Here is a 16054-nt window from a genome sequence, read left to right on the forward strand (position 1 = left end):
CATTAGTTATCAGAGACAAGAAGAAAGGAATAGGTTGCGGTTTTGATCCAAATTCCATTGGAAGGACTCTGATATAAAAGAATTCAAGAAAGTCATCCATCTTATGCCAAACTTTAGTAAGACAGGCCAAGTTCTCCCTGCCCCCACCATTATATTTCCAAACAGTAAATAAATACATAGGCAAAAAGACAGTGTCTCAGTGGGACTCTGTCAGAGACACCTGGACACACAGAATGCAGCCACCTGGGTTCAGTCTCCAACTGGTAAAAGAAGTGGCAGCATCTTCACTCCTCGAGGGAAATTATAGACCCCAAAAAAGCATTAGCACAACAAAGCCTAAGTGCCAGATTCTAGATGACACAGCTCCTTCCATGTTTGCCATGCTGCAGAGTCTTTGAAATAATATCCTATCTTATAAAAGGACCAACGAATTCATCTGAATGCACCCATCTTTATTAAGACAAGTTACATCATAAAAAGCTACATCATAGGTACTGTCTCTGTGTAAGAAATTTTTCCTTAAATTTTCATTTGGGCCTAATTAAATGAGAAAAAAATCATTATTGAGCTGTCTCATAAAAGGAGTGAGACCTCTGAGATTTTACCTGGGAGCTGCTTTAGACTTGTACAGACAGTGACGACTGTAAAATACTTCTAAAGAGCAAGACAAAGGAAAAGCCTTCCGCTCAGGTGCGAAGAAAATACTTAGTTTTCTTAAATTGAATAAAGTTAATACATACAATTAACAATTTGTAATTTTGTTCAGAGAATAGAAATTGGGTATTTAAGACCAGTTACCCACTCAACAGATTGCAAAGGCTCCAGAAGATAGGATGACAACAACATAGTTTGCAACTGACATCATTTTATGATTTGGCCCTGTCTCTGTATCGCTCTTCCTCCCTCTCCTCTCCCTCTTCTCCTTATTCAAGGCTCACAAGGTATTTCACTTCAGAGCAGAAACAGGAAAACTGCAGAACTGTGCTTATAAATAAAGTTTTACTAGAACACCCATAGACCCACTTGTTTCCTTTTTGTCTTAGGTGGCTTTCTTACTCCAGTAGCACAGTTAAACAACTGCAACAGAGACTACTCACATTTACTGTACTACCCCATCCTCATAAAAACATTTTTTTTGATTACTACTGTTTTAGATTCATATTAAAGGACATCATATGAGAAACTCAGGTATGTTATGCGTTGTAGCAACTGCATAGTCTCTGCCTCCCATTCTTCTGGAAAACAATTTGTAAGATATCCATTTTCATAGCTATTCTGAAGCAATCCAAACCCACTTAATATTACCCTTGAAATTCACATAGAACTATAAGGAGTTCTGGGAGGATCCTCATCAAAGTCTCATGATATTATAACTACAACTTCAAGACAATGCAAAAGGTCAGCAGTGGATTCACCAGCGTCTAAAAGCAGCAGCTGTGTGTCTAGATTCAGGAGCAGGTTCTTTGCTGCTAGAAGCACCATTATTTTATGGCTTCTGGAAACAGATACGAAAGAAACAGGGAATTGCTGTCTAAGTGCCATTCACTCCATCTTTCTCCTATACAACATTTATGGTGCCCTTTCAAGACTGAGAACTCCTAATTTTGTCCACTGTGAATTAGTTAATATTTAATCTTTAATTGATTTTATTATAACAGAAAGGATCACAATGTTATTTGCACAACAGAAACAATATGATAGTGCTACCAGTCACTTCTGGTGGGGTTAGCCAGAGCGCAGTGCTAGATTTGCAGTGCCCTGAGCTCTTCATGGTCTCCCACTGCTTTTCATCCAAGCAGACTCCTGAACCTATTCTGACTGCAAATGGCGTCAATGTGTTTGATCGAATACACATGCTATTTTTCTCATAAGCTGTCAATATGCAAGCACCTGGAATCAAAGGTCATTATAATGTATCCTCTGGATTTTGTTTAAACTACCCTTGACCAGGCCATATTAGCTTGGATGAATCTTAATGAGGAAAAGGTCATTCTGAGATATTAAAAACACAGTTTATGCAAGTCTGAAGAACTCCATTAGTTCACAGATGAGTCTCTCCATTTTCTGCATGGATCCCCAGGAACAAAGGAAACCTTACCATGGGAGCTCAATCAATAAAACCCGCCTGATTTGAAAGCGTCCAACACTATCAGTAGGGGGCAGCCTGTGCTCAACTGAAATCAGAGCTACTATAATGGGACTCCAGCCAAAATCGTCATGTGTACTGCCAAGGTCTTGAGGTCCAAACGACAATGAGCAATCAGCCACTGAATTTTGTGCTTTGTGTAGAGGGTGAAAAACATCTCCAGGCTAAGGTAGAGTTCAGGGGAGCTCTTTCTGTCAGCAACTCTATCTTCTCCTTCCTCTTCGTCTTTCAGCTGTGCCCACTCCCACATCCTGAATCCCAGCTGAGGGATTTTTCTCCAAGCTTCTTTTACCTCTACGTAGATCTCCTAGAGTAGAATGCTTGTGTTTCTCCTCTTTCCAAACCCCACTTTCCCACCAACTACCTAGTATAAATGTCTACATTCCTTCTAATTTGCCTACTAACTTTCATGCGTAGAGGTGATTTCCTTGTGATGGAAGTTCCATAAGGCAAGCATTACTGTGAGTATTATTTCAGAAGGGAACTGAGGCACAGAGGTGCCACCGTCTCCAGTCACATTGTGACAAAGTGCTAGGGCTGGATCTAAACCCAGTGTGCGCACTCTAGAGCTCAGGCAAATGAGCGCCATATCTGCAGCTGGGAACAAATGAGCATGGGAAGTTGGTGGTGAGAAGGAGGCAGCAGAATCCATCTAAGTGAGAGGCAAACACACAGAACAAGGATTGCTCCTGGGAGATGACAAGGATATCATGAGAACCAGGCTGCCAGGAATAGCCTTGGGTGGGAGGCACAATGCTTACAGGGAGGACAAAGTCTCCAAGATGTACTTCTTGGTACTTAATGAGACTGGGGGGGTTGAAAGGGGTCATGACTCCAGGAGGATAGTTAGAGTCACAATGAGCCAAAATGGAGGTGTTTCCAGACTTCTCCAGAATGACTTGAGAGGAACTGCCCCAGAGGAGGCTGAGTAACAATTTCCCTATTGAAAGGGGAATACCCCAAGAGAGGCAGAACTCTTGAGGCCCTGGACTTGAGACACACAACCCTGAATTAGCAAGCGGCACTGCATTGGATACTGAGGTGTGGGTCCTTGTGTAACACTAGCTGCCCTACAGACCATAAGTTCCTGTCACCCTCTATACCATATGCGTATGAGTCTGTGACAACCCCAGGGCTGTCCAGTGCCAGTCATCTGACCGAAAGACGCAAAGATAATTCATCTTTGCAAAGGCATGCAGACGCTGAGTCTGCTCCACATCCTACAAACGTAGCAAGAAAACAATCCCTTTGCAGCTTATAGGGCTGTGTCTAGAGCAGCAAGGCTCATGCGTCAGGGTTTCAGGACACTTTTTATATTCCTAAGAAGCTTTGGAGAGGTAATACTCAGCCTGGCAGAAATGAAGACATTTAGGAAAAGACACTTGTCCCTTCCTTTGCCTACTAACCATGGAAAACAATGGTTTCTAGAAACTGAAAATTTCCAGGAATCTCATGCTAGGAGAAAAAGGAGGCCGAAGCCCAGTACCAGTAAGGAAGGGACTAGTCTCCCGGGAAGAGATTTCATACAGTCGATGAGAGACTGGAGCTAAGACAATGGTGGATCAATCGTGTGTAGACTACACCTTGACCAGAATTGCTTAGCTGTGCATACTCTGGCTCTCTGTTTAAACCTTAAAGATACGTGTGTGTTATACACGTGCATTTGTGTGATATCACTAGGACCTCTCTGGCCACACTGAATGCCTATCTTTGCACTGTCACATCCAGCTTTCCCATGCGTGCTGGGAATCCAGACTCAGGTCCTCACGCTTATGCAGCAAAGTGTGTTATCAACTGAGCCATCTCCCTGACACTCTGCTTCTCTATCCATTTGTCTCTGTACGTGGCTCCCTGAAGATAGCTGGCCAAGTTTGGCTCATTAGTGCTGCCGTGGTGCAAGCTCTAACCCTACCACTTGTGGTAGCAAAGGGTTCCCAGGGGAGATTTGTTAATGTAGCTAGGATCAGTATTCACACCATTAGAGGTTAAAACTGAGAATCTTAGAAGTCAAATAATCCCTCCACCCCCCCACAACACACTATACATCAACAAATGTTTTTATGAAAGATAACTGCAGTTCCTAAAATAAAAGTGGAAACAACTGACAAGTGGCAACTGTTTCACATTATGACAGATCTCTTTAGTGTCTGGCTTAACTCAAGAGAGCTGGAGTCCCACAAATACATGCACTTTCCATCCCAAGTGAGATACTTTGGTTGAAGTAACTGAAAAAAATCTACTGTCATACGCTCTTAATAGTCTTTTTGGAAAGTTACAGATATATTTGATACAATACCACAATTTGGCAGGTCAGATATTCTTAGCGTGTCTGTGTGACACTTGATAGTCAGCTACACTAATTGGTCTGTCTTTTACTTTAAATGCTTGTTTCACTCACAGGTGATTTGTCAGACAGCATGCACAAGACATTTGGAAAACACTGGTTCACCTTGTTAATGAGATTTTGTCCCGTAACATTTTTAAGTCACATTTGTTTGATATTTTAAATGATTTTTATGTTAGCACACAAAGTGATAGCAGTGTTCTGGGATTTTCATACACCTACAAATGACGTCTCTAGGGACTGAGAGGGTATCAGGCTCTCACCGGTAGACACTTCTTTTAGACATGTAAGTTTTGCCCCAAACCTTAAGTTAAGTTTTTTTATCATTAATGAATGGTGCCAGTTGCTTTACATAACCAACTGGGCTAGCTTACTCTGTGCACTGTCAGAAAAATGCCTGCTGACCACACAAGGTGGAACCACATTGCTTCTTATAGTTTTTAAAATTAAAAATAGTATTCTATGGGAGGGGAACAGCCAGTTTCATTTACAGTGCAAAGAGCTAACTGCTTATCATTTTTCTTGATACACCTTTGTATACTGTGATATTCTCCATGTCTACTTCCTGCTTCATCACACATACACACACAAAGTTTTAATGCATATTTGAGAACACAGATTTAACAGAACATTTGTAGTGCCTTATCCATAGTTTTCTCAAGTTAAATATCATTTCCCTCTTACGCCGGTGTGTAGTACTGGAGAATACAGTGACCACAGGACCATCCTGGTGCTGCACCCAGCAGCTTTGCCCACTGCTACATTGGCAAATTTCTGTTCATGGAGAAAGGCAAATGGGATCTCAGTGGCCCATGAGAAAATGGCTTTGCTTTTGTGACCTCCAGAAAAGATCTTAGTGACTGCCAAGGTCCAAGATGTGCCAACCAGATCTTGAGAATTGCTGATTTGGATAACCATTCTCAAACACAGTTCTCAGAAATTGTAATTCACCATATTTTTAACAGCTGCTCCATCAGGATAAAGTAGGTTAGAGGGTAAAACCAAAGCCCCCCAAACCTCAGCCGTTTAGACAAAAGGTTTCTTACTAATGACAAGCTTCCAATGGAAGATGGAAGAAAGGAAGGAGAAGAAGGGTCTACTTGCCAGTCATTCAGGGGCTTCGGCTCATGGAACAGACCCATCTCAAACTGCACCAATCACCACTCAAGAAGGAAAGCAAACCCTCTTGAGGGTCTCAGCACAGCAATTAAATAGCATAGGAGCAATAGAAATTATGTTCACTCTCTACCAGTGGAGGCTGTGTGTGTGGTGGAGGTATGATTCTAGACATGCCCAAGGGGATGCAACTGGCAACACAGGTGGCTGCAGGAAGCTAATGTGAACTGAGCATTTGTGGTGTGCCAGAAACCAGCCCGGTTTTAGGTATTGCTTATTTACGCTTACGACATTCCCCTGGGGCAGGTTCTAGGACCTCCCTTCTTTGCTCAGAAAAGCAAGACACAGGCAAAGCAGTGTCAAGGTTACATTGGGAACAGTGCTGGTCAGGTAAGGGGCTCCAGAGTCCTTGCCTCTCGTTCTAAGTTATACTGCCCTTAATGTTTTCTTAGTCCAGACACATGAGAAAATTAAGACTTTCTCATGATGGTGAATTTGAAGGATCACCCTTTACTGTAAAATGGCCTTTTTTTTTTTTTTTTAAATTATGTTAGCATAGTCTCTCCCTATGAATTAATGGCAGCTGCTTTTCAAACTTTCTTATTTGGAAAAAGAAAGAACTGTTTATGATATGTTCCTCCATTTTTTATGATTCGCTGTGTTGATTTTGACCGACTGAACAATTAACTCTATGAACACTAGTTTGTTTGGGTTGTTTCAGTTTTTGCCTTAGAGTCAGCCAAATTCTGGTTATTATATTCCAGATACTGTTGTTACTTTTAATCGGTCAAACACAGTGTTAATTGAGTGTGTATTGCTTCAATTCCATCTATGGCACAGTGGGTCCCTGTAGGAAGATTAAATCATGCATTTCCTTTTAGTCTCAAGGAAAGATCTGGGATGTAGGTAACCTCTATAAGAGGGTTAAAGCGCCACAGCAGTGGACAAAAGTTTGTTTCTGTAAAAAGTTATAAGAGAACCAACTGAATAAGCCAGTCATTAATTTTTTTCTTTTGCTATATTTCATCAACAAATCTCTCTCCGTCAAGGTTGTTTGACAAGATGTAGTGTTCCCCCCCAGAATAAGAGAAAGTTGCAGGCTGATTATCGCCAGCCAGGATATGGAGATGTGTGCCTGAACACGACCAGGGCCCGCTGGCTAAAGGCCCAGGTCTCCAAGCCACAGAACAGCTCCATTAAAAGGGACACACGGTTTAGTCATTAGCAAGCTGTTCTGAAGTGAACAGAGTATTTATTAGCTCCCCTTGGAAAATGCTCACTGAGAACAGGTGCCGCAGCACAGAATTAGAACAGATAGCAAGCCTCGAGGAAAGTAAGGTCTTCTAGTGTTGTGAACCAAGAAAATGCTTGGAGTTTTTGATGGTATCTTAACAATTTTCTGACAAAAGAAAAATATGAGGAAAACAAACAAACAAAAAAAAAGCAAACAAAAAATAGGAAAAAAATTTCAAGGTTTACACTGTTTTTTTTTTGTTTGTTTTGTTTGTGTTTTTGTAGCACATATTTACATTCCAAGTCCATTATATGTTTGCCAGAGCCTTCCTTCTGGTAAGATTAATAGTTTTCCTGACTGACCAAGTAAGAACTAACTTTGGAAATGATCAAAATGTCATATTCTTTCTCAACACACAGAAGGGATGAAAGATTCTCCCTTCATTTTTAACCTCTAGATTCTTGTTGGAAAAAAAAATGGTGAAAAAGAATTTGACCATTTGAAAATCCAGATCATTTTAGAAAGATTCATAAAACGACTCAGTAAAAAATTGATTTCTACATCTGAACATGATGTTTCAAGCCTGTAATCTTGGCACTTTTGGGGGGGGGGGTTCAGGCAAGAAGTCTGAGTCCAATTTGGGCTACATAATAAAACTTTCCCTGTCTCAAAATAAACAAAAGGAGAGAGAGAGAGAGAGAGAGAGAGAGAGAGAGAGAGAGACTGAGAGATTATTTATAAACTGTGTTTAAGATACTGATTTAAAGAGCCTGAGTCACAACTCTTGTTTAGCATTTGTAAGCCCTGGTCTTTGAAATGACTGGCTTGTTATGACTTACCAGGAGGGTCAGAGTGTTGCTAATCACTTTTGAGGACCTCCCACACCACAGCTGGCTTCCCAAAGCTGCTTTCACCCTCCACTGTCTGCAGGGCTTCAACAGGTCCATTCTCAGATTAGGAAGACAGGGTGATTTCAGACAGCCAAGTTGATGCCTCCACATAGAAGGGGGAGGGTGTGTCTGGCAGCCAGTAGGAACCATAAATCACCAATGGTGGGAGTGTGATGATGGCAGAGCTGTTGACCCACAGGGGCAGTCAGGGAGGTGAAGGGGCAGATGGGACCTACACGTGTCCAATGGCAGACAACAGCAGAGGGAAACAGTTTCCATATTAGCACCTGTGCCAACTAATAAACAGGTCTGGCAGTGGCCAAATGCCCATTTTCTGTAGAACCAGAGTACGCCAGCTGTGCCAGGAATATACAAAACTACTCTGCCCAAACAAGGAGAGAGATGCCAAGCATTTTAATAGCTTAGGGGAAAAACCCAACATAAAATCAAGTTCTAAACAATGACAATTCTCAGGACTAGGTTCAATTCCTCAGACCTCATGATCAAATTATCGCTTTCTTAAGTGTTTCTCACCTAATGTTTTAAATAAACACACACACACACACACACACACACACACACACACACACACACACACACACACAAGAAAGAAAGGAAGAAAGAAAGAAAGCTATACACTTCAATGTTTGAAAGTAATTTGCCTATGAAAATGGTTGAGATAATGCCTATCTGGCTTACAACAGAGTTTGCCTGAATATACCTGTGCATTGAAAAGACAGGTCCCATAAACAATGAAATGCTCAAGCAAGTGGAAGGTGCTCAGTGACCTTCTGGAACAGGAATGTCTCCGGACTTGGAAACAAAAGACAGCTACCACTCTCCAATGAATATGAATGTAGCCAACTGTAGATGGCAGCCCTAAATCTCATTAGGCAAAGGGAGATTCAATAAAACATGGGAGCACTACAAGAGGCTGTAAGCAGCTTACACCAAGAGCACAGCAGGGCAAGGCGGGCACTGGGAATGTGTCTAATCTAAGAGTCAATCTCAAGACCTTGCTTGGCAAGCCCAGGCTCTAATTCACTCCCACATTGCATGTCCTTGGGAGATTTATGCTGATTCGCTCGGCATTAATGTTCTCACGTTGAAAAATAAATAACAGAAAGAATGTTCTGCATCTCCATGCTATGTAAGTGTGACTTATGTGACTTCCAGGACAAATGAGCTACTGGAAAGGCAAACACAAAGTAAGCTTAATCTGGAACCTGGCTCAGAGCAGATCATCCATCAGTCTGCATACTCTGACTACCAGAGGAAGCACTGCTCTTCACAGGGCCGAGGAGATCCAGGTGGCATGCAATCACTGGAGACTCTTTAAATGTTTCCAGAGTGCTTAGTAAAATGAATAAGGGAAGCACAGTGTGGGTGCTAATGAGTCATCCACTATGCCTACCTAAACTGAGTTTTGATGGGACCATACGTTTCTGATGATCAGAGGATATGTACTGATAAAAATCATGGGAGATGGGTTCTGTTTTCTTCTAGCCAAGCGTATGGCTGCTGCTGGAAAGAGAGAGTCCCACCCTTGAGGGCACCTGCACCTATGTTCGTACACACACAAACACACACACACACACACACACACACACACACACACACACACAAAGATAAATGTTTAAAGTGTAATAACCTGTCTTTCTCCTATCCATTTAAATGGATGCCAGCAAGACAACTTTAAGGAATTGATAGAAGTATGGGAATTTTGAGAAAATGACATCACAGAGGAAGTGAACAGTGTACAGCGTAAGTATCCAGGGACTGGAAGGATGGGACCAGAATGAATGGATGCAATGCTCAGAATTTCATGGGGACAGTCTATCAGTAAAAGCAACTCCAGTGGAGCAGAGGGGCAAAAGCAAGTTAGGAAGGGTGTTTCTGTGCTATAGATCACTGGTTAAAACAAGCTTTTTTTTTTTAATTTTACATACCAATTCCAGGATCCCCCTCCCTCCTCTTTTCCTGCCCCCACCCCATCCATTCCTCAGAGAGGGCAAGGTCTCCTCCCATGGGAGTCAACAAAGTCTGTCATATCACTTGAAGCAGGTAACCCTCCATAGGGAATGGGCTTCAAAAACCCAGTCCATGCACTAGGGATAAATCCTGGTCCCACTAACAGTGATCCCATAAACTGCCCAAGACACGTAACTGTCACCCACATGCAGAGGGCCTAGTTAGGTCCTACACAGGCTCTCCAGCTGTCAGTCTGGAGTCAGTGAGCTCTCACTAGCTCAGGTCATCTGTCTCTGTGGGTTTCCCTATCATGATCTTGACCCCTTTGCTTATATTATAGCTCCCTCATTTTTGACTGGTCTTTGGGAAGTTGAGCCACAACCCTTTGGTAAACTTCCTGCTTCAAGAATATTTATATTATGATTCACCACAGTAGCAAAGTTACAGTGATAAAGTTGCAACAAAAATAATTTTATGGTTGTGGTCATCACAACATGAGGAACAGTATTAATGGGTCGCAGTATTAGGAAGGTTGAGAACCACTGCACTTAATAATTCTTTAACTGGAGGTTTCATTCTGCATGTGGGAATACTGAGACTTCACACTCTCTCTGAAGCAATACATAAAAATTTTCTTTTTATTTAATTTGGAAAAGATAAGGGCTTTGTTGGTATTTCTACACATACATTGTAGTCACACATACATGTTTGTATGTCTAGGAACATATATGCATATGCATGTGTGTGTATTCAGGTGTTTGAGATAACACATTCTGTAGCCCAGGCTGGCCTCAGACTCTCACCCCCCCCCCCCCACTATACAGCCAAGGTTCACCTTACACTTGTAGTTTTCCTATACCCACCTTACAGATACGAAGTCCTGTAACGATGCAGGAACTCGTGCTAATCGAGAGCTCCTAGGACTCGGTGATGCCTTCAAGACTCTTCACCCACATGGTGAGGACCGTTAAGTCAAGCCCCATGTGACATCACAACTCTTACCTTCCTTTTGATATCAGTGAACTGGGAAACCATTAAAGACCAGTAAAATGACAGCTCCAGGATGTAGTAGTAGTGAAGGTCAGCAGTGAGCGGCTGAGGGGAGAAGAAGAAAAGGGGAATATGGACAGTTACTAGGAAACACACTTTGTATCCCTAATGCCACAAGCTCACCGCTGACTGGCAGCCCAGTCTCAGGCTGAACACATGCAATTCCCATCCTTTTCTTGGCAGACAATGGCACTCTCTTGGTTGCCCATAGAGCACAGCTTCATTGCCATTAATTTCAGTTCATCTCAAACCTAGGAAGCATTGGCCAGCATGACAGTTTGGGATCCTATTCATTATTGAGTGTAACAATAGCACCTATGGTCCTTTCACATTCAGCAGCTGCAAGATTCCTTAGGCAATGCAGCACATGTCCTAAAGCACACACACAGAGCTGTGAGCGTCCAAAGCACAGAGCAAGGAGTGCAGGTAGTAGGGGTGTGCTCCATAATGGTCAACGGAACATAGGCTCGAGGTCTGCACTAATCACAAAGTTATGTATTTCAGGAAATGGTCACTTTACTGCAATATTCAAAGCAAGTGATTCAAACATACTTAAATTATCAGAGGGACAAGAAGACTACAAAATATACATGACTAGGCAGACACTCAGCCAGGAAGTCTGAGACCTAGGTCCAGCTATATAACTTGGTAGTAAAATTACTTATAAAATGGTGGGGTTGGGGGCAGGGGATAATGCCTGTTCTGACTGCTTCAGAGAGATAGTAGGGCAGGCAAAGTGTATTTTACACACAACACACACACACTCCATAAAAATAAAAAGTTTTTTTTTCAACAACATGCTGATGAGCTAGCTATTTTTAGCTTTTGAATTTTTTTCTTTTTTATTGAGCTGTAATGAACTGTCTTGGTTTATTGGAAAGAAAAAAAAATAACCTCTGAAATTCTTCAAACATATTCACGCCAATGTTCAAAAGGCAATAACCTGTATTGCAAAGGAAATTAATGTTATATCTACCATATGCCAATCATGGCATAATGGATGGTTGTCACAAGATGGCCCTTATTCACTCAGTACAGGCATCAAGGAAAACTATGTCTCTCTCATATTTCTGATGAGGTACACTGTAAGATATTAGATCAGCAGTTCTGAACTCTTAAATAACAAAGAAAATCAGTATAGACTGAATGCTGGTGTCTCTACAATCCCACGTGTTGAAGCCTGATATTCAATGTAATGGAATTTGCAGGATGGACTGTTGGGCAGTACTTAGGTCGAGAGGGGAACTCTCATGAATGGAGCAGTTTCTCCTTGAGGGATGAAAGAAGCATCAGCGCTCAGGGGTACCTTGAAAGAAATCTATTGCCCACTGACATGCTTTTCAGATGCTGTCAGTAATGCAGTCTGGGAAAACAGGGCTCTGGCTGCAGCCTCTGGGTCAAGGTAAGATTCTGGTGTTGATGAGATTCCCTGCCTCCTGGCATCATTATCTGGAATAATACCTCAGAGGCATCACAGGACACGTTAGATCACATCTAGAAGTGCCAAGTCCACGTGAGAGCACCACAGTCATCGGCTCTCAGCAACCACTCTACAGCTGGTGAAACACACGCGTGACTCCCTCTGAGCATCCTGAAATCTATAAAATCACTCCTCTCATTCTGCATGCAGATTACAGAGCCAGCAGAAAACTGCTATCAATTAACTCAGAGGCCACATCCAGGTCTCATAGCCAGTGAGGCCCCTGACCTCTATACTGAGGCTTCTCCTGCCCAGTGTGTGCTCCTGGTAACGAGATGTACAAGGGCCAACTGCATATAAACCTCATCTTACGTTAAGCTTTAAAATACACACCCATATAAAAGTATTATATGTGTAGCAAATAAGCATGCTCATATAAAAGAGGAAATGTGTGTTCAAAATTGAAGCAGACTACTACCTTTCACCTAAAAATCTATTCAGCTACTTATGTAATATATGTGTTAAAGACATAATAAATAAATCATGAGCATGTTCAATCTTTTAAAGTGCACTAAAGACTTGAGATAGACTCTGAACTGTAATCTGCTATATATATTTATATACATATGACTGCGAAGCATTATACTTGCATACACACTATTTAATTTCCTATACCCCCTACACAAAGAAAGTCATTAATTTTATTAGCATAGGGCACTTGTCAAAGATAGCCATTGTTTCCATAAGAGATCATGAAAACATCTAAGATTTGGGGAGCACTCAGTATTAGCTTAACCAGTAGAAGACAACTCTTGACCCAAATCCTCACAGATGGGTTATCTTTCTTCTAATACTAATGATATTTTCTACTTTTAAATAGAACCTTCTCTCCTAGCCACTCAGCCTTTCATGCTAAATCTATGGTGCAGTCTGGGAGACAACCCACAGCTACAATCTGGGCCACAGTCCTACACATTCACCTCAAACCAAGCAATCTCAAAGCTACAGTTAGAATGTGAAAGTTATTTTGGGCTACATTAGTGAAAAACAAGGTTAAGTGTTACATTTTATATGACATTTGTCTCAATGCCTTTCATGTTGCAGAATTTACCTTTTAAGTGTAGGGCATTGTAGCAGCTGCCATGCCAACTCTCCAATTAAGATCTCCAGGAGCCTTTAATCCCAAGGATGTGTGTGGAGAGTAAAGTGCTGCTGGGTCTGAGACAACCATGCTAGGTAAAGGGACTCTTTCCCACCTTTGCCCAGTCTCTGTCAGTTATCTCAGGAACTCTAAGCTTTCTCTAACTACATCATGCTGCTTACATAAATTCTTTCCTAATCTAAATAAAGGAACTCAAATGCAAACTAGGATTCCATTTCAATGTGTCTTTAGCCTTGAAGGAGTGTGCAGTGTCAGCCTCTACCGGTGGTGGCTCTGTAGACAACACTGAGGAAGTGGACAGAGTTTCCCATTAACCCTATGCACACAGGAAGTCCTAGTCTCTAAAATGCAATCCCAAACTTAAAAACCAAAGGCGCTCATTACAGTTCCTAGTTCTAGTTGCTTCCCTTCTAGAACATACCTTGACAAAATAGAAAATTTCTAGTTCCATCTTTGATAGTTTTTATTTTTTATTTATTTTCCCTTTTTAATTTAAATTAGAAACAATCTTATTTCATGTATCAATCCCAGTTCCTTCTCCCTCTCCTTCTCCCATGCCCCTCACCTAACCCCTCTTCTGCTCCATAGAAAGGGTGAGGCCTTCCATGCAGGATCATCAAAGTTTGTCACGTCATTTGGAGCAGGGCCTAGGCCCTCCCCCATATGTCTAGGTTGAGAGAGTATCCCTCTATGTGGAATGGGCTCCCAATATTCATTTGTACACTAGGGATAAAAGCTGCTTCATTACCAGAGGCCCTGTAGACTGCCCACGCCTCCTAACTGACACCCACATGCAAGGGGCCTAGTAACATCCTATGCTGGTTTCCAAGTATGGGTCCATGAGCTCCCTCTTGTTCAGGTCAGCTGTTTCTGTGGGTTTCCCCAGCATGGTCTTGACCCCTTTGCTCATCACTCCTCCCTCTCTACAACTGGATGCCAAGAATTCGGCTCAGGGTCTCCTGAGCTGTGGGTCTCCAATTCTGCTTCCATCAGCTACTGGAAGGCTCTAGGATGGCATATAAGGTAGTCATCAATCTCATTATAAGGGAAAGACATTTAAGGTAATATCTCCACTATTGCTTAGATTGTCAGTTGGGGTTATCCTTGCCGATTTCTGGACCATTTCCCTAGTGCCAGATTTCTCTTTAAACCTATGCATGTTTTTGATTTAATCAAAATTAATTGATCTAGGGGTGAGAAGGGCTTGTGCTAATGTTACTGAATTCACGGGGAGATGCGAATGCACAGCAGTGGGCAGACATGGAAACACCCCCTTTCAGGGCTATGGTTTAATTTCAGTCGTCAAAGATGGTGTCTCGTTTTTAGTTACAGAAACAGTTCATCCAGGTGTAATGTCATTAGTGTGTTTTTCTGCATTTGGAGAAATGGTGCTTGGTTTGTGTATTTAGAGGCCATTTCTATCTAAGGTACAAAGTTCACAGAACTCGGCAGGCCTGCTCCAGTGCCACACTCAACCATTCATGTCTGCTGTGGAGGCAAGTCTGCACTGTCAGCAGGTCTCTAGACTTTCTTCTGTCCTGAGAAACAGGAACCCACCACCCACTGAAGAGACTACATCCCGTTCTCCAACAAAAGAGCCTGCCGTATTTACTCCACTTGCTAAAGCAAGCAGACTTGGATTCTGCACCTCATTGAGAACACACAAAGCCTTGTCTTTACTAGGCTGTGGCTGACATTAACGAGCAGGTGCAATTCGAAAGTGTGAGTAGCAACTCAACCTGTTGCAGCCTGCCTGATACCAGGAAGTTGACCTAAGTAAAATCCCTTACAGCTGTAAACTCCAGAAGTCAGATCTCCTTACCTGGTAGGGGTAGTTATACCAGCAGTGTCTTGTATTCCACAACCAAGGGGTCTGGAAAAAGAAAACCAAAGAAACACATTTGACATACTTTAGAATTGTTAAAACAATAGGCATCCCACTACACATGCTCTCTGGAAGGGAGCTCTCTTTTACACCCGGAGATTTATATATCCTGCTGGTCACTCGGCTATATCCTTGCAACCTCAACAGCTGTGCCTCCAGAGCCATATGCAAATTATCCATCCCACTTATGGAAAAACATTGCTAACAGCTCAACCTACTCTGGAATTCCTAGGCCTCAATATATACAAAGCCATTTTCCTTATTCCTTGACCATGGTTCACTGACACCCTTCACTTGAGCAGGATGGTTACCTTCTGCCTCCCAACTTGTTTAATTTCTAGGACAAATCATTCTTTTTTGATGGCAACTATTTGTCTTATAAAAACATATAATTTAAAAAATGAGTATACACACAAATCCCAAACCCACAGTAACCAATGATGGATTGATTTGAATAGAGACAGAGAGCTGAACCACCCAACAATATCAGAATCAATACCCTCACATTTTTCTATTGACTTTATCCCTGGTTTGCTGTCCTCTTCCATTGTCAGCCATCAATTCTGTAGAACACATCTCTATACCTTTGATACATCTGTACTGTTATTATTCATCTCCTTGATTGTCACTCCGGAGCCACAAGGATGAAAGTGGTTAGTTTCTGGCAGCTAATATTTATTAGGCCCATCTATATCTAACACTTTGTGGTGGTACTTATGCCTACTAACTCATTTAATCCTTAAAGCAGCTACTGCTATTTGTCCTTTTCTTTTCTTTTCTGTAGGTAAATGCAGGCCCCGAGTCAGGAAAAACTTCCTAGGTCATATAGCTCAGCA

The 16054-nt window shown here is 42.0% G+C and overlaps 1 protein-coding gene across 2 annotated transcripts in view; it reads right to left on the minus strand.

The window, feature by feature from the left end:
* The window catches only part of Cers6 (ceramide synthase 6), a 240638-nt gene that overhangs the window by 43360 nt on the left and 181224 nt on the right, over positions 1-16054 (minus strand). For both annotated transcript variants that reach the window (XM_051184540.1, XM_051184541.1), the window contains exons 5-6: positions 15156-15206; positions 10704-10796 (exon numbers count right to left, since the gene is read on the minus strand). In XM_051184540.1, coding sequence (XP_051040497.1) covers positions 10704-10796; positions 15156-15206 — 144 coding nt within the window. The remainder of the gene's footprint in view (positions 1-10703; positions 10797-15155; positions 15207-16054) is intronic.

The sequence above is a fragment of the Phodopus roborovskii genome, unplaced genomic scaffold (genome assembly GCF_943737965.1).
Source record: "Phodopus roborovskii unplaced genomic scaffold, PHOROB, whole genome shotgun sequence".
NCBI classification, from domain to species: Eukaryota; Metazoa; Chordata; class Mammalia; order Rodentia; family Cricetidae; genus Phodopus; species Phodopus roborovskii.